Source organism: Nerophis lumbriciformis, linkage group LG09 (genome assembly GCF_033978685.3).
Source record: "Nerophis lumbriciformis linkage group LG09, RoL_Nlum_v2.1, whole genome shotgun sequence".
Lineage (NCBI taxonomy): Eukaryota > Metazoa > Chordata > Actinopteri > Syngnathiformes > Syngnathidae > Nerophis > Nerophis lumbriciformis.
Genome location: NC_084556.2, coordinates 37,518,964 through 37,538,868, shown reverse-complemented (window position 1 = coordinate 37,538,868; position 19,905 = coordinate 37,518,964). Strand labels below are relative to the sequence as shown.

General features: G+C 38.6%; 1 protein-coding gene across 1 annotated transcript in view; it reads right to left on the bottom strand.

The window, feature by feature from the left end:
* Positions 1-18,672, bottom strand: part of jam3b (junctional adhesion molecule 3b) — a 101,997-nt gene extending 83,325 nt beyond the window's left edge. The window contains exon 1 of the mRNA XM_061963227.2: positions 18,559-18,672. Within this exon, the coding sequence (XP_061819211.1) occupies positions 18,559-18,607 (49 nt within the window). The 5' untranslated portion in view covers positions 18,608-18,672. The remainder of the gene's footprint in view (positions 1-18,558) is intronic.
* Positions 18,673-19,905: the final 1,233 nt, after the last annotated feature.

Here is a 19,905-nt window from a genome sequence, read left to right as displayed (position 1 = left end):
GCTTTGAGTACCTTGAAGGTAGAAAAGCGCTATACAAGTACAACCCATTTATCATTTATTATATATATATATATATATATATATATATATATATATATATATATATATATATATATATATATATATATATATATATATATGTCCATCCATCCATTTTCTACCGCTTATTCCCTTTTGGGGTCGCGGGGGGCGCTGGAGCCTATCTCAGCTACAATCGGGCGGAAGGCGGGGTACACCCTGGACAAGTCGCCACCTCATCGCAGGGCCAACACAAATAGACAGACAACATTCACACTCACATTCACACACTAGGGCCAATTTTAGTGTTGCCAATCAACTTATCCCCAGGTGCATGTCTTTGGAGGTGGGAGGAAGCCGGAGTACCCGGAGGGAACCCACGCAGTCACGGGGAGAACATGCAAACTCCACACAGAAAGATCCCGAGCCCGGGATTGAACCCAAGACTACTCAGGACCTTCGTATTGTGAGGCAGATGCACTAACCCCTCCTCCACCGTGCTGCCATATATATATATATATATATATATATATATATATATATATATATATATATATATATATCGCGGTTATTGTTTGTAATGATTCTTAATCGATTAAAAAAAAATAGAAATCAATTTAAAAACTTTTTTTTTTAATCTTTATTGTCCAGTCAATCAGGTAAATCATATTGTTAATGTAGATGCGTAAATTTGCGTGAGCTCTACGTATCGTCGAAAACGTGCGTAGGAATTCGCAACCTATTCCACATAGAATTTTTCAATAAATAACATTTGGTGAAGGTTACATACAAGCATTTGCTGGCATAACTTTTTAGTGCGTCACAATGTTCATAAATGAAGCCCCTGGTGACTAACCATGTGCAGAAACCAGGTCAATAATCAGGTTGTAATGTATGAAAACAGACACCACTGAGGAAATTGTATTTAGTTTATTTTATAATTGATATTAATATATTCCAATATATATTATATATTAATATACTGTAAAATATAAATTAATATGGTTTAGCTACAGATTAACATAATTAAAGCGTTAGTCACACTGGACATAATATTGTATGAATTAGTCAGTCAGCTAATCAGCCTGATAGCCCTGCTAAAGAGTATTCAGACTGCACAGAATTCTTTGGGAGTGTGCTCAACAGACCCAGCCCTGATTAGCTATGACTAGCACTGAATAGCAAAAAGCCAAGCTCAATCTTCCGGGAAGCATCAGTGACTTCAGCTGTGACTCAGACCTTCAGTTTTGGATCCCAGCAGATCATGGCTGCCCCTCCCTCTCAGCCCATCTGAGCAGCTGATTGAACACTATTGCCACAATAAGCTTCACCCAAAAGACGTTGCACACAGATGCAAAAAAACATAATCTCTGTGTTGAGGTTATAAGATTAAATTGGACAGTCCCTCTGTTCCGCAAAAGTGAGCTTTGGAAATCAGGGATTCATGACACTAGCTGGGCCGACTTTTAGAGACACTAGTCAGCAGTACAGAGATACAGGTTCTCTATTAAAGTCAGGTGGAAATTCATCCATTTCCGCTCAAGGGCAGGACCCTTAAGAACTACAGTAAACAATTATTGCTTCAGTCTAGCTAAACCCACTATATGAGAAAGGAATAACTGAGGGAATTCAGGGTTCAACTTTTAGGTGTCAGGCTTGTCCCTGACAGTTTGGTTATGTTTTAGTTTTTCCTCTGTGTTTGTCTTTATTTCCTGTCAGCGCTTTTATTTTGGTTGTTTCCTGCTTGTCTCCCTGAGCGCTGTTTCCCCCTCAGCTGCGGCTGATTGGCACCTGGCCACACCTGGTGTCAATCAGCCAGCTGCTATTTAAGCCTGCCTTGCCATCCAGTCTGTGCTGGAGTATTGTCGCTAATACTTGTCGATGTCATTGCCTACTACATTGTCGTTGTTTGCGGTAAGCTGTTCCTGTTTGATAGTTCCTAATAGTCTCCTAGCTCTTTTGTTTCGTGTTTTCCTGTTAGCTAGATCTTGTTAGCCGTTAGCTGTATCCAGTTTTTTCTGTTTGCCGGTTCCTGTTTTCAGTTTGGCTATTCCTAGTTCCTGGTTTGTGTTTTACATTTATTTTGAACATTAAATTATGTTTTCCTGCACCAGTCCTACCTTCTCTGCATCTTGGGGTTCGTCACCAACACTTTGTGACATTAGGTGGGCAATATGGCCTAAAATCTATATTGCAGCCTATTCAGGGTTTCCCCTACATGTAAATTAATGCCGCCACATCTTCAAAAAAGTTGTTTCTTTTTTTTTTCATGAAAATACTCTAACATGAAAACAAATGTAGGTGATATATTGAATGAATGGATGCACCGTATATAGTCTATTGTTTACGTACTATTGGCTATAATAAGCTCAAATATCATAAAAACGTTTGTCATTGCTTTACTTTGAGAAAAAAAAATCTAAATCGCCTGCCAGAAGGGCATCAGCTGGTCGCACACCTAAACGTGTTGACAACCAGCAAAAGTAAGGAGAGAAAGTTGAAGAGAAAGGTATTTTACGCTAATTAATGCATTTCTTGCCAGCGTAAACCACCCTAAATCTTTTAACATTTCAACTGAAAATAATGTCGAACTTTAACTCTAACTCAAATTGTCCATAGATATGAATGTGAGTGTGAATGACTGTTTATCTGTGCCCTGCAATTGGCCATGCTAATTTGAGTTATCTTCTCTCTGACACAGCTAGAATGTGTCAGCAACATGCATTATCACGACAGTATTAACAGCTCTATCATCGGCCAACTTTAGACCATCTATATAGTGCAACCCTAGTTGAGACGAAAAAGTGCAGTTTTGTTTTCTTTCTAATTCACATCTCACAACGAACACACACATGATCATGCGCCAAATGCCGGCTGCAGTATTTTACCTTTTACGTAATGCCTAAGAGACTATTTTTGATTGTAGGTGGTTATATACAGGGTTATTCAAAAAAGAATGAACCGATTTCATCACATAATATTTTGATAAGGAAAAGCAATAGAAGAATACAGCCAAGTCAATGTTCAATGTGGCCATCACATGCAGCACATGCAACATCAATGAGACAAGGGAATTATTTCAACTATTTTTTTTTAATAACCCTTTATTGGCCTTCAGATTTACAATTTATTTATGTGAGCACTTTTTTTAAGGTCATATTTTTACGCTGGGCTAACCACAGGTTATTATGTTAATGTGTCTGGTAATGTCTTGTGAGGGTAAACAACAAAGATCATAATGAGGTGATTTGAGAATTACTCAACAGGACATGCGGTTTAATGTTTTGGAACTGGTTGAAAAACGATTAAGCACAAGTATGATCTTTAAAGCAAAAAAAAAATCAGGAAATCCCTTTCCGCAAATGGGCTATAGCATGTTCACTGTTTCATGGTCGGTTTCTTTTTCCTGATTTTCCACTTTGAGTACATGTCAGCTTGAGTTATCTACGACAGTGATGACAAATGATAAACTGATAAACACAGGCTGGGACAATCCACCCAAATAGCTGTTCCCTTCACTTGTAGTTTCTATGACATAGAAAGCAAGCAGACCCACATGCAAAGCCCCACATTCTATTGGAGCTCAGACAGAGGCCAGCCACCATGCTCGAAACACGTCGCCTATGTCTGGCATCTTGACAACTATTTGAGGCACTTACTTACCCCAAAGTATGCCCTCACACACACATATGGCAACAGCCCTGTGTGTCCTGCATCTGAGTTTATTCCCCCTGTGCATGATCCCCAGCAAAGTTTTAAAAACCATGAGGACACAGGTGATGTTTTCTGACAGAATTAGGGAAGTGCATTAATGCAGCTAGATAACAAGAATCGCATCCCTTTTAAGTATTCCTCTTCTTTTTTAACAAGTCTCTGATGAGCAGTCATTAGAAGGGCTGGCTGCATGGTAATATGTTCTTCAATAAAAAAAGTCAGTGGTATATTATGCGGCATTCAGTGCCATTTACATCATCTGTTAGCAACTGATAGTATAACAAACAATAAAGAAGTACTGCAATGATAAACATTTGCCATCAAATAGTCGTGCAAAACTGGATTAGTCAGCATAATGTAATCTGCCACCAAAGTTGATTGTAAAGTAGTACAGTTGTACCTGGGGTTTTTTTTAAATACATTTTCATATGATTTGGTTTTTGACAAAAATCTCCACCCAGATTTTGCTCTGTTTTTATATGCTGTCTCATATATCGTACTGCTAAACGTTGTACATAACATACTAGTCGGTTTGTCTGCGTATTATTCTGCGAAATCGAGTGAACAAACAAAGAATAACATAAAACATAACATTAAAAAATGTAAACAATTGTCACACGATTCAACTTTTGTCTGACCTTTTGGAAATTAGGGATGTAGGGGTATCAAAATTTTATATCAGAGTTATTGTCACCAAAATTATTACGATTATGATTGTTATCCCGGTATTGTTGAATGTGCTCAAAAAGTACTCATACATACTCATAACCAAGTTTTAATGAAAAAAAATAAGACAATAAATACAAAAACATACAATACACTTTCTTGGCAGAATAAATATCTTATATAACAATATTGTTCTGGCTACTTAAAAGCCATATTATTTTCATTTAAGTGTTTTTAAATATGTTCATCTTCCGTTTTCATTTGTAAAAATGATTGTGTTTTTTAATTATACAGAAAAAAACAGTTGAAAGTGTCACGTCCAGTTTATGTGACACCACGCAAATCACTTTATGTTGTCATATTTCTTCTCTGTTCTAAGCGAACACAGCTTGTAGGTGCAATGTGAACAATTAAATGTCTTAGTTGCTCAGACAGCAAAGTGTTTATATAAACTTAGATTGGGGTATGTTGTTTCTAAATGTGGAAAGAGGTTAATGTACGTCGTATTCATGTTAGCATGTAAGCTAGCTTGTGCTAGCTTGCTTCTCTATTAAAAGAGCAGTGTCACCAATCCGGGACTTTATCGAAGTGTTATCAATCAATCAATGTTTATTTATATAGCCCTAAATCACAAGTGTCTCAAAGGGCTGCACAAGCCACAACGACATCCTCGGTACAAAGCCCAATCCCGGTTTTACGATAATTAATACTAACCACGGGGAGTTTTATACCGCAGTTTATCATTATACCGTTTATTGTTACATCCCCATTTGAAAGGATGACTAACAAAAATAAAGGTACCAATGTGCAATTCTAAAAAAAAAAAAATTGGGGTGGGCGGAATGAACCTCCTGATTTCACACAAAACTGAAAAGCATGCATTGCATACCACAGACCTTATCAAACAAAGGATGGACAAAGCATGAAAATAATAACTTATATGAATTTTTTTAACTTTTGGACAAAACTTTAGAAAGGGATGTTTAGTATGGAGTTTTATTGTTCGAACAAATCAGCGTCCTATCATCAGCACCTTAGAGGTTCCCACTGTATCAAAATGTAAACACTCCAGCGTCTTCCCACAGTCACTGAGGGTGGGACTGAGGGCGGGTGGTGTTCGTCTGATTAGCCCGACAAAACCAACACAAACACCCACATAAAATTGATATCAAATAGATTTACCTTCGCCTTCCTGGGGTTGGGTGATATAATGATAGGGGAAACACAGTCCACCATATCTTGCATCATGTGTTCCACAGTGCATCGTTGTCCCACAAATAGACACTGACGTCTGATTTCCATTACGTTGGAAATACTGTTAAATAAGTTTCAAACTTCATCAAGCAGACATATCCGAACCAAAATTTAATTATTGATTATCTCTCTACTCAGCAGTGCGATCAAGCTGAACTTGAGCTCTGGGTAAAATGAGTGAATTAGATGCAGTGTTACCCTCGTTATACCTCAATGTTGGAACAGTACAGTAGGAACAAAATATGCATTTTAATGAATCACACACAGTTAATCATCACTAACAACTCATATGAGAATATGATACGGTGGAACCGTTTAAGTTGGCTCAATCGTGTCAACATAACCGAAACAAAAAAGAACGGCACTAGCCATTGCTTGCACATTTACTTGTGACTTTTGCCAGGGCGATAAAGAGAACGGTTGCTAATAAATGTCTGAACCTATGGCCGTTTTTTCTCCATTTGTGCATATTTTTATTTTGGGTACTGTGTTTTTATATGATATTAAATACTCTTATCAAATAGAACTCTTAAGTACATTTCATTGGATGTCTTGAAAACAATGATAGTAAAGCTTGCAATATGATGACCGCTTGCATTGCACTGAACAGATAGTCATTGTTTTAATGCTGTGTAACTTGACAGTATTTATTTCAATCCTGCTGTCGTTTCACACTGTTTACCAATAATGGTGAAGTTAACAATAATGCAACACGTCAACATATACAGACCGTTTTTCTAAATGTACAAATTTACAAAACAGTTGACCATGTATGACCACAACAACTTAGGCTCCCCTTTTTAGTTCAAGGGTACCTTGGTTTCTGTACACGCTTTTTGATTCACATTTTATATATTATACTGTCTCAGTTAACGTATCACCAAACATTGCTTGTTATAGTCTGTTTACAAAATAACTTGTAACAAGGCAACTCTTTATTTATTTATTATCCCTCACTGCTCCTTCGTCATAGTTCCAAACAATCTTTAATCTTTTGTTAATTTTTGTACAATCCAGGTTAATATCATCATGCTCTTATTTTGAAGTGAACAGCAGACTTGTGCAAAATTACTGGAATTTCAAATACATTTTAATTTAATGTATTTTAATTAGAATGTGGCTAAAGTAAGTGGAATTTAATTAATTTGATTCTTTATAGCCCGGTAACAGGAAGATTGGCTAACAAAGTACTAAAACGCTTTACAAACACTAAACACATATTCCTTACACTTTGAATACTTGGATAAAGTAAAGCATTCTGTGAAAGAGTATTTCTTCACCATTGTACAGCATTTCAAGTTATTATACATCAAATCTGTTTTATAGAAAATTTATTTTATTATCAATTGTCAAAAAACATGTACTTTAATTAAAATTGTACGCCAATATGAGGTTTATAGTAATAATGTTTCTATGAAATATGTAAAACATTCATCCATCCATCCATTTTCTACCGCTTATTCCCTTCGGGGTCGCGGAGGGCGCTGGTTCATGTACGGAATATATTGTAAGACTGTAATACACCAAATTATTAATTGGAATTTAATGGATTTTAAATTCTGCTTCCTTCAATTTGAGTTGGAAAAGCAATTGTATTTCCTGTTTGCAACCTTAGACTTTTATTGGCGAAGCAGAACACAATAGATCGGGACTTGATGAGTATATATGCGGATTGTCAACATACACGGATTAAACTGTAATAAAAACATCCAGGTGGACTCAGTGGTTTGGAATTAATTTGTGACTCACACCTGAGCTTATCATAGGTCTGCCTTGTGGTCTATTTTTAGACACTAATTGCCCCTTTCATACAGCCTGGTAAACAAAAGATGAATCCAGAGCAATGATCTGGTTATGACTGTCAGTGGGAGCTCAGCTTCAAGCAAGAGGGCAAGAGTCGCTGAGCTTTGTGATGTTCATTGTGTCAGCCTTGTCGTGGCTGAAACAGCTAATTATTTCACTAACCAATAGAATCCCAATGTTTGATCAATGGTGGCCTCTTTTGACCTATTGATGTGATCCGTTAGTATCCAGTAGACACACAAGCAGGATGACTGCCCTTCCACCCTCCAGGGAGCTTGTGAACAGATAAACATCATCCAACAGGAAGCCATTTGTGCTGCAATGAGCTTGGGCAGCTCATGCAGTGGAATCTTGGATAATATCTTGTTGATCTAGGGGCCTAAGAATTGAACAATAATATTGTGTTAAAACAAACAAGCTCAAGTGTGCTATTCGAGTCATTATTCCAAATCATTCTTAACCAGTGATATTTACTGATGGGTTTTAAAAGACAACGTGAATCGTGGATAGTTTCAAAAATACATAACATAAAAACATCTGGCCCATTTTGTCGAATCAGAATCATGACAAAAGAAACCACAGCTGACTGAGTAGCATACTTTAACGCCCCAGTTCATCAATCCACACCCAGAACGTGTACAAGATTTAGCTACATGCAATAACGTCATAATGCTCATTTGCTATGACAACATCAATAAGCCCATACATAATTGCTGAAGCCGAAGTTTGAAAACCATTTAAGCACATATGAAAAATAGGTGTCTCTTGTAGTTGTTTATGGTTCTTTGATGGGGGTGATCTTGAAATTTGAAACAGGTAAAGGCTCATGCAATTGTTGGAACATGAACACATTTAGGCCAAGCAGATTGCGTGGCTATTTACTGTGATTGGCTCTGTAACGGACCAAAATAACTACAATAGAAACCGTATGGAATGAGACTAATAGCACAGATGGAGAAGAAATTGTTGAAGGGGGAAAAGACAGGTCAGATGGCAGGAGAGCAAATTGTCTTCCAAAAGACTAAATAAAAAAAATTAAAATGTGTTCATGTTTTTGCTTTTCAACTTCAACGCCTGTTGTACTTCACAGTGATTAAAATCCTGAAAACTGCCTTAGCATTACACAGCAAACATGTCCTCCAAATACCAACAGTTCTGAGCTTTCTTCGCAGCTTCCACGGCTTTCTGCTATGACCTCAGATAGCTAAACATGGGTGCCTTTTATCTCTCAAGCAAACAGGTGGTTATGATTTTAGCACAGATAGTGGAGGAGTCTTTGGCCCTTCATGTGTTTTCTGTTTGGAATGTTGCCTTCGCTAACATGGACTCTCAGGTTTGGGAGGGACACTGTGGGTATTTCTGGTTGTGCCTGCCTGCATCACTGCCTGAAACACCTCCACCCACTCCTGCTCAGCTGTTTCAGGCAATTTCAGAGTAAGCAGCAATGTGCCGTTTTGACTTCACCCTGGAGCCCAAATATTAAATTACTAACTTTGCGGATTTATAGGATCAGTCACCAATGGTTCAGTTTTGTAAAAAAAATATTGACTTGAGTGAAGACTACTCTTTAAGCATAAGCCAAAAGAAATTCATAAATTCCTCCCTCGCTGTGACATCTGAGCCAAGAGCAAAATGTCAATATGCCAGAGCCGATTGGCACTCAAGTGTTTCTGATATGAATATCTCCTGACTTGTAACAAACAAATGCAAAACACCAAGGGACTTCTTTCTGTTTGTCTACTTTCCTAATCTCACGTGGCCATTTACTGTCTTTGCAGTAAAATGTCAAGACTGTATGTGACTTGCCCTTGGGGGCCGTTACGTACCATTCAGTGTTCCAAACATTTGCTCCCAAGCTTTGGGTGGGTCAGGAAACATCTTACAACATGCAGCTCCTAAGGGAGCGACTATCAGCAGTCATCTCTAGGTCTATCAACTTCTGTCTCGCCAAACGATTATACCACACATGCCAAACAATGATAAAACCTCTTACCCTTGGCTCCAAATTGGACAAATGTTTCAAGAGTGTGATGTAATGGATAACCATTAACCTCCAACGAACACCACGATTATGTGTAGGGTTTGGGAAGCTTATAAAGCTATCATAAGCAAAGAGGTGGCTCCAACTGGATACAATTAACAATAATGAGTGAAAACAAAGATAAAGGGAAGCAATGTGTCAATTTGACCGAAAAATTGTTTATGATCCTTCGCTGTAGCTGTAGCAGTGAAGTCTGCACCAAACGCAAAACGGAGCTGATGTTTCCCACAAGAGTCAATGTTGTATTAGTCCAAGTTTATATTTGCTCAATAACTGTAGGTGTGGCATAACTCCGCTTCACAACACACCTAAGACGCACCTGGTTTGCCAGAAAATAAGACCTAGCAGAAAAGATCTGTGATGTACTTTAGTCAGTTTGTCGCTATATTTAGCATGTAGAGGTACATATTAAAAGAGAAAGAGGTGTATCTTGCGTCATTTGCGAGAACAGAGATCCGCCACCACAAGCCCAAGGTGCAACACCAACTTTTATCGCTAAGTGCTAAGAAAACACAGCTTAGGCTATGTTCACACTGCAGGGTAGCATGTCCAATTGGGAGTTTTTTTGTCAAATCCAATCTTTTTATGAAGTCGTTCACAAATGGAATGTCTAATGTGAACGCAATCTGACCCACATGCAGACATGTGGGTCTGCATGTTGCAGTGTTTACAGAAGTAAACATACAGTAGCTCCAATTCTAGTAGGTCTCAGGCCTGGCGCATTTGTGGCAATGTGTACAATCAATCTCAATGGGACTTTCCTGGGTAAATAAAGGTTAAAAATAAAAATGTAAAAATCTGCATTTTCTCAACCGCATTATTGCACATAGAAGCTTTTTGGCTCTCGCAGATTGTGAGACACTTGCTTTGACGTCTGCCCTGAAGAGCGCCGGGGCGAGTATTCAGAGACAGGAGTGGTGGAACTATGACATGAGCTCATAAAACCTATTATTTTGGCCTGTTTTTGGCTCATTTGTCAACTATTTATTTTGCAACCCTTTATTTTGGCGAATAATTATGATGCTTATCGCTTTTTGAATACATATAGTACTGGTCGGATGAACGCGGCCTGATCATTCAGACTGCAGTCACATCGGAGACACATCTGATTTATATCCACATACAAAAAAGGCTTAGGTTGGATTTGAAAATATCGGAATTGCACTGTTTACATTGACATGAAAAAATCCAATACAGGTCACATATGAGAAAAACTATTGGAATTGACCTGCATCGTGAACAAGGCCTCAGGGACAGACACTCTTCTGTTGTTTGGCAACAGTTTGAACACCACTGCTTCTCTTATTTTGTCAGAAAGGTAAAGTGTGGCCTCCCCCATGGCACATTCTAGAAATATAATATATATATTTTTTAAAACAGCAACATTTTGAAAAAAGGCATAACTTAAGGAGAAATGGCTTAAATGTTGATTCCTATAACGAATAAAAACGCAGACTTGTCTTTAAATATATTATATTAGTATATTTAATTACAAATTACATAATGTGGTCACACTATATTGAGAGAATGTCACAAACAATATTGAAGGTATTGAAGGTTCCGCGCTATGTTCTTTTTAGAATGTGAACTAGTTGGTTATTGTTGTTATTTATGATAATATTCATAAGCACAGTTTTGTTGTTTTGAGATACTGGGAGGCCAATGCTGTTCTTTTTTTAATGTTGTAGAATGTAGTTACCTCTTAGCAGCTACAAAAGTATTGTAATTTAAAATATGTACAACAGTTTTCATTAAAGTTGTGAATTTCAAAATACATGGTTTTAGTTGTATTTATTTTTTTATTGTGGTATCAAACAAGTATCAAGAATCATGGAAATTTATAGGTATCTATATCGACAACGGAAATTCTGGTATCAAGGCAACCCTACTAAATACTAATTTACTTTGAGCATCTTCCAAACTCTCACATATTTCCCCAACAGTCTTGGCAATCAGGGTTAAAAAGGAAGTCCTCTTAAGGTATACACCAGTTTTCTTTGGAGTAATTTAAGTGAAACTGCTCAGACGTAAGCCAACAATGCAAAATGCCAATGCATTCCATTAGGTCAGATTGGAAAGTCTGCTGTAACGTGCACTTAAAATAACAATGGCCTGTGTCTTTTGCTCTGTTGACAGATGCCTGTGATGATATTTTGCAGCTATGTGCAGTCACACTGACTTTAGCCTTCACTTTGAAAATGCAGCTATTAAATTGATAGAAATCTATAGATTGAATTGCAAATATCAAACACGTCTGACAAACACAGAAACAAGACAAATATGTTATGTTTGCTGTGTAAAAGCAACATTTGGAGCAGTGTGATCCCAAAAATATGTGTTGTTTATTAATTAGAAGGATCATGGCTTATTGGAGGCTATTAGTATTTTCTGACACAGACTTTGTCAAGCTTCAATCTGGCCAGATTCAAACTGTTTCTAAAGACTCAGGCAGTACTGGCTTAGAGCCAGTGCACCACATGGCTAAGCCCCCCACCCTTCTTTCAGGCAAGACAAAAGACATTCTTAATTCTTCAGCAGCTATCTGACCCCCTCCAAAAATGTCCGTCACAGGTTTACGTGGGGGAAAACATTTAAAGTATTGAATGAAAAAGAGAAAGGAAAATAGGAGAAAATTTTTTTTAATAAGAATAATAAAGAAAAAGCTTTTCATACACAGGAATGATCACAGGAGCTTAGTTAGTGCATGTCTATACTAGGGCTGAGCGATAAAACAATATTAATATATATCACGATAGACACATAATAGATATCAAAAATGCGTTTGATAAAACGTTCGATATATATTTTTTTTAATATGTCGGAATAAACCGGAAGTTGCGAAGCAAGGTTGGTTGCATGAACAAAATAACTCACTCTGTGGTAACTGAGGAACGCAGCCAGTGATCACTGATCAGTGTCAGTGACATGCTAACAGCCAATCAGGTAACAGTATCAACTATCAAGTTTGGTTGCACCATATTGTTGTCTCATGGTTGATTCTTTACATTAAGTGAGAAGTGAAACTAAAAGTGAGTTCTGCAGAGAGCAAAGAAATTGTTGATAAAACAGGACAACTTACCTCGAGAGTATGGTATTTTTATTTTTATTTTTTGGATACGGACCGTAGTCAAACCAATGTGGACCAACATAGCCATGCTCACCTGAGCATAGCCATAACTTTCTGGCACAAAACTTTCCAAAAATAGTTCTCGGGTTTCTCTATGCTTATATTTTCACACTTTACACTATTGTGTTACACTTTATTAAGCATTTTTTCCATATACCTTATTTTGCACCTTCATTTTAAGAGGTTATTGTTAAGTGTTGATTGTTGATTGAGTGCTTTTCATGGTTGTGTTGACATTTCCTTTATTTTCTTCCTTAATACTGTAGCTGTGGTGATTATAATCAGAGGATGGTTACATCCATCCATCCATCCATTTTCTACCGCTTATCCCTTTCGGGGTCACGGGGGGTGCTGGAGCCTATCTCAGCTACAATCGGGCGGAAGGCGGGGTACACCCTGGACAAGTCGCCACCTCATTGCAGGGCCAACACAGATAGACAGACAACATTCACACTCACATTCACACACTAGGGCCAATTTAGTGTTGCCAATCAACCTATCCCCAGGTGCATGTCTTTGGAGGTGGGAGGAAGCCGGAGTACCCGGAGGGAACCACTCAGTCACGGGGAGAACATGCAAACTCCGCACAGAAAGATCCCGAGCGCAGGATCGAACCCAGGACCTTCATATTGTGAGGCAGACGCACTAACCCCTCTACCATCGTGCTGCCAGCATGGTTACATTTTGAATAAAAATGTTTATATCTAATATGTTTGTCCTGGTTCTTATTTTCGATAGGTCATAAAAAAATATCAATATTTAAAACCCTACAGTTTTTAGCAATATTGACCAGCCCCCGTCTATATATACTTTGATCGCTATTTTGATCCACACATGCCTCAAGATGTGTGTGATACATATAAACCAGAGTGTAAAATATGCCAAACCATAAATATGAAGTTATTACTGCAGACAAGTCGATTTTAACTATATATCATCCTTTAGATATTGACAAAGTCAAGAAATACACTACTCATACTCTATTAAAGAAAACCAACTCAACACTTACACTTTTGTGTAAAGCAATGGAACAAAACGCAAGACATAAAACTACTTAGCTGTGTGCAAACAACTTAAATGAAGCTATCCAAACGTGTTATAGGTGATAAAGCAAATTAGCTTACTATCCATCCATCCGTTTTCTACCGCATGTCCCTTTTAGGGACACAGAGTTGGGGCCGGAGCCTATCCCAATTTTAGTGCTGCCAATTCACCTGTCCCCAGAAGCATGTCTTTGGAGGTGGGAGGAAGCCAGACTACTCGGAGGGAACCCACGCAGTCACGGGGAGAACATGCAAACTCCACATAGAAAGACCCCGAGCCGGGTCATAAATTCAAATTATCGAAAAACTGTGATTGATAACTCCACTTTGATAGCCTCACAGACTGTCGCCAGCGAGCTATCTTAAATGCTAACATACAAACAAGATACATGAACGTCTTAAGAAACCATATACCCCAATCTAAACTTATAGAAACACATTGCTGTGTGATTATCTAAGCTAGTCAATTGTGCACATTGAACCGACAAACTATGTTCTCTTAGAACAGAGGAATTGTGCTCAGGGGAATACGAGACAAAGTTGTTTTTACGGTGCGTTCAAGGACCGCTGAACAGAGTAGGATGTCACAACTAAAAAATAATAACAATAGATTTTATTGGTTGCGCACTTTTCATTTAAATACATTTTAAAATGCCACAGTACAAACCCATATTTAAAGCAATAAAAGTTTAGCAGTTAAAACAGATACAATACTAAGACTAAAACAATATCAGTAAAGCCTAAGAAACACAAAACAGACAAATACGTTTTCTAACAGTGTTTCTTTTTATTTTAGTTATTAAAAAAAAAAAAAAATAACTTGGTCAAAAGATTTTAGTGTGTGTATAAGTACGTACTTGTTGAGCACATTCAGCAATACTGTGACAATAATGATAACCGTGATCATTTTGGTCACGATAACAGTGACATTAATTTTCATATTGTTACATTCCTAATCCACACACAGCGTCATCATTTGGGAGTCAGGATGATGTGATAGAAGAAAGATACAAATATAATACATTTACTTGTGGCAGCATCAGACAAAGTTACATTTCAGTTACAGTTTGGCATCTCACGCCACATTAATGTGGTACATTCAAGGACCATTGATTAAAGTTCAAAACAGAGGCAACACTATTTTTTAAAGACAGAGGAGGCTTAACCCACAGCAGTCGCACTAATAATACTAATTGTTATTATAATAATATTTTGTCATCCACTAATGATAATCCAACATGAATTAGCTAATCGCTATTTTACTCTATGAAGTAAAGGGAAACTTGCAAAAGTATGTGTGTTTTAAAAAATTACCAAATTAAGTCAATCATTTGTTTTTTAGTACATGTTAACATACTGAGCTTGTGTATAAAGCCCTTCAGGAATCTACTAATCAGTGGCGGGCCGTGCGTTTCCCACCTAGGCCTTTAGTGATGTCCAACTTCAATGATTACCTCTCAAAATACCATAATTTATGTCACCACATGACCATTGCTGGATAAATACTATACATAAACACATTTACGCACTACTGGGCATTGAATCACCACCAACAGTGTACATAACGGGTTATTTTCTGGCGCATTTAAAAATCAATAAATCCGCATCAACAATTAAAACATATCTTTTGTGGTACTGTCAAAATTAAAATTGCAAAAAACATATTAAAGTAAAAAAAATAAAATATCTGAACTCACAATCTGTAGAACCCATTCGAGCTTCCGAGGTTGACCGACATCGTCTCACAAGATGTAGTTAGTCTTTAATTATCCTTCTTGAAAATGGCCTTGCAAATATATGTGTTGTGTTGTCTAATCATAAAAGATGCAGACGAGGCATGTTGGCTGAGTTCTTAAAGTTTACTCCACAAGGTGCTCATCAAAAACATCCCGCTGCCGGCATGGCTAAACGCTGCTACTGCGCATGCTCTTCACTACGGTGGCATGCTGGGTAATGGTGTTCTTATGTTACCTAAGTCATAACATCACAATATATATCTGCCTTAGGCCATTTAGAAGGCCTTACTGACAACAACTCGTGATCTGATTGGCTATTGCAACTGTCTATCACTGTATGTCTCCGTTCACTTACAGTGCACCGACGCCAGCATTGTTGATTCTGAAGGCTTCGGGCAAATTTGGTACAGCATGGCAACATAAACTAGCTGAATTTTGATTGGATAAAAACTCTATAACCTAAAAATAACAGCGCTGGAAGGAGCATTTTAGATATTTAGGGAAAGTAAATAAAAAAATACTTTTATCTTTAACTATGATCATGATTTTTGGTGATGTTAGGCCAGCCGAGAAGGTCTTGCTGGCCCTGATGGCACACCACTGCAACTAATAATAATAATAATAAATAAGTGATATTAAACACTAACATGGGCCACAAACAAAATCTTGTTTAAGGCCACACAAAACCTACTTGTTGCAGAATCTACAGTACAAGTGTAGTTGTACTGTAGATAGGCGCCGAATGCCAATGTCGAGCACCCACGTGGGATTGATGGCGACTTTCGATCTTTTAATATGATTTTTGAAAAATCAATCTTGTTGTTGGTAATTTTGTGGCGAGTTTGGTCCGTTTTACATAATAAATAAGTCCCAAATCATATACTCTATAATTAACAAAGCCTAATCCCAGATTTAATTGTGCCCGATAATTAATTTATGATACACTCATCTTGACTTTAAACACGATGATCCTGTAACTACTTGGTATCGGATTGATACCCAAATTTGTGGTATCATCCAAAACTAATGTAAAGTATCAAACAACAGAAGAATAAGTGATTATTACATTTTAACAGAAGTGTAGATAGAACTAACATGACTCTCGCCAGAGCCTTGTAGTTCGCTGAGCTCCACACAAGGATCTGGGAGTTCTCAATGTGAGATGTATTTCAGAAGGCGGGGCCTTGTAAAAAATTAATTGTATGTGATTGGATAAACCACTTGTCCGCTATCTTGAATGACGTGCTACTTCAACCACTCACAACCAAATCAACCCGTGACGCTGGGAAATCCAAACCCGGTCGGAAGAAGAGCCAAAACATCCTTGCCACCAATAAATGCCTTCAAAAACCGTTCCCTGCTCATCTTTAAAATAATTAATATTGGATAGATTTGACAAAACAGTTGCAAAAGCAGAATCAATGACAGCACACGACGCAGCAATGGTTGAGTGCCGCCATTGTTGTTTGAATCAAACAGTCGCTTCGGCGCTATAACACATCTATGAAATCCCGCCCGGCGATCCTGATTGGTTCATTATTTTTTGCTATCTTGAAGGAGTTTGCAATTCCTTCGAGCCCACACCTTTGTGTGGAGCTCAGCAAACTACAAGGGTCTGGCGAGAGTCAGGTTAAGATAGAACATGTTGAAACAGAAAATAACCAGATATTAACAGTAAATGAACAAGTAGATTAATAATTCATTTTCTACCACGTGTCCTTAATAATCTTGACAAACTAATAGAATGGAAAATGACACAATATGTTACTGCATACGTCATCAGACAAAATTAGGAGCTTTTGTTTGTTTACTACTAAAAGACAAGTTGTCTAGTATGTTCACTACTTTATTTAAAGACAAAATTGCAATAAGAAACATATGTTTAATGTACCCTAAGATCCATCCATCCATTTTCTACCGCTTGTCCCTTTCAGGGTCGCGGGGGGGCGCTGCATTCGGGCGGAAGACGGGGTACACCCTGGACAAGTCGCCACCTCATCGCAGGGCCAACACAGATAGACAGACAACATTCACACTCACATTCACACACTAGGGCCAATTTAGTGTTGCCAATCAACCTATCCCCAGGTGCATGTCTTTGGAGGTGGGAGGAAGCCGGAGTACCCGGAGGGAACCCACGCAGTCACGGGGAGAACATGCAAACTCCACACAGAAAAATCCCGAGCCCTGGATTGAACTCAGGACCTTCGTAGTGTGAGGCACATGCACCAACCCCTGTTACACCGTGCTGCCGTACCCTAAGATTTTTTTTGTTAAAATAAAGCCAATAATGACATTTTTTGTGGTCCCCTTTATTTAGAAAAGTACCGAAAAGTACTTTTGGTACCGGTATCCTGACAACACTAATACACACACACACACACCGAGCACCCACTGGCAGAAATGTAGATCGGCGCCTATGGTTGTAATGACCTATTTAATAACAACCTTCAAAGACTGCATGACGCAGCAACAAGTGGATTCTGGAAGGAGTGTAATTCGGTACTATCACTCTGCATTTCTAAGGTCGTATTTGGAAATGGTGACTTGCGTGAATGTAAAAAATGTAACAGCTCGACTCCACAGGTGTGTGCGCATCAATGCCGCTGATAAAACGGCTATAACGGGCCTGATCGTGTCCGATGTAGTTTGAAAAGCTCCACAAAGAGGCGAGAAGACAGGGGAGAGGAGAGGGGGGCCGGACAAGCTCCTCCCGCGGTCAGCTTGCGTTTATTCCGCCTTAGGACAAACCGTTATCTCGCATCACTACGTCCAACACGATGAATAGTTAACGGCACGTCCCGAAACCATCTTTAATTCACACGTCGTCCTCTCAACTTCACAAACTTTTCCCACGGGTCACTGAAAACGACAGCTTTGATAAACTGGACCAAAGCCGCTTTAAAAAGCCGCTCTTGCAGCAAAAAAGTTAAAATGGCGACTGTATTTACATCTTTTTTGAACACTAATTCACACTTTGCCAGTTCGCTGTCCGTCCGGTGTGAGTTTTTGAAGCCTTTAAAAAAAATGGCACACCGTTACGGCGACCAAGTAGAAGCAGGAGAAGTCAATTGTACGTAACGTCAATGTTGTTGCGGGGAGACAAGGGGCACAATGTGAGCATTCCGGTGGGTTTGAAGGGTTTTTGGTACTTACAGTGAGTTGAGAGGAGAGTCAGGAGACAAACCAGGCGTGCTTTCGCCATCTTGGAGTCGACGCTATGCTGGCTGTGAGCAAAGTAGCCTAAAGAGATTTGATGAGGGCTTGAGAGGGAGGGAGAGAGAGTGAGAGATTGAGAGAGAGAGAGAGAGAGAGAGAGAGAGAGAGAGAGAGAGAGAGAGAGAGAGAGAGAGAGAGAGAGAGAGAGAGAGAGAGAGAGAGAGGGTGGGAGGGAATTACGTATATTAGGTTACCATAGCGACTCAAAGCATCACTCACGTTGACAATTTATTGTTGACACAATGTGGGAGGATTTTTTTTTTTACTACCTTGTGCTGCCTTGCATTTAGAGCAGTGGTGTTCAAAGTACAACACGAAGGCCATTTTTGCATCTTATTTTCTAATTATTGGGATTTTTGCAATATTGTAAAAAAAACAAAAATATAATTCATCATTAATGAGAGGGAAACTGCAACCCCCATAAAGCGTTTTTTCACATATTAAAATTTTTTGTGAAACAATTTGTATACATTGCACATTATACTAAAACAAAGTAATTAAAAAATAAAAATGTATTTTTGTAAAGCACAAAACAAAACATTTTACTAAATTAAAACACAAAGTTGCATGTAGTGGCTCCTGTTGGCAGGAGCTCTGTGCTCTTGTGTCATCCTTTTGTGTTTCCCTCTTGTTTTCATGTGTTATTATATATATATATACCGGTATATATATATACATATATATATATATGTATTTTTCTTTTTTTTCTTTGCCTTTTGGTTCAGGACCCTTTGGGACTGTGTGACAAAGGGTGGCACTTTCGTGACTTCTGCGGTGCTTTTTTGTGGACTTCTGGATCTGCCTCCCGGGAGCCTTTTGGCCATGGAGACCAGCTGCTGGGTCTCTGCCACGCCAGAGTCCGTTTGCAGAGACTGGAGGAGATGCGGATGAAGAGACAGGGTTGCGGAGCTAGCACTGAGCGCCGGGACGGACAGTGTCTTGGCTGAATGAGCAGGTATCGGACACCTCGGTCTCTTTAGACGCATCCTCGCTCATCCATGCGGACTGGACACTGGCCGAGTTAGTGGGTGGCCGAGAGTGGAGTCGGCTCTTTTGGTTGCTTTGTTGGGTCTGCTCCTGTCTCTGGCCATGCTCCCTCCACCCCAGCAGACGATGGCGTGGAACACCGCAGAGGCCACCACAGTGTATATGTTTCTTTTACTTTTTTTTCATAGCTGTATGTAGAAGTAGCTGGTTGCATCAGCTCTGCTCTTTTAATGTCTTTAATGTCCTTTGTGTTCTTTGATGTTTGATGTTTCCCTCTTACACACATGTTTATGTGTG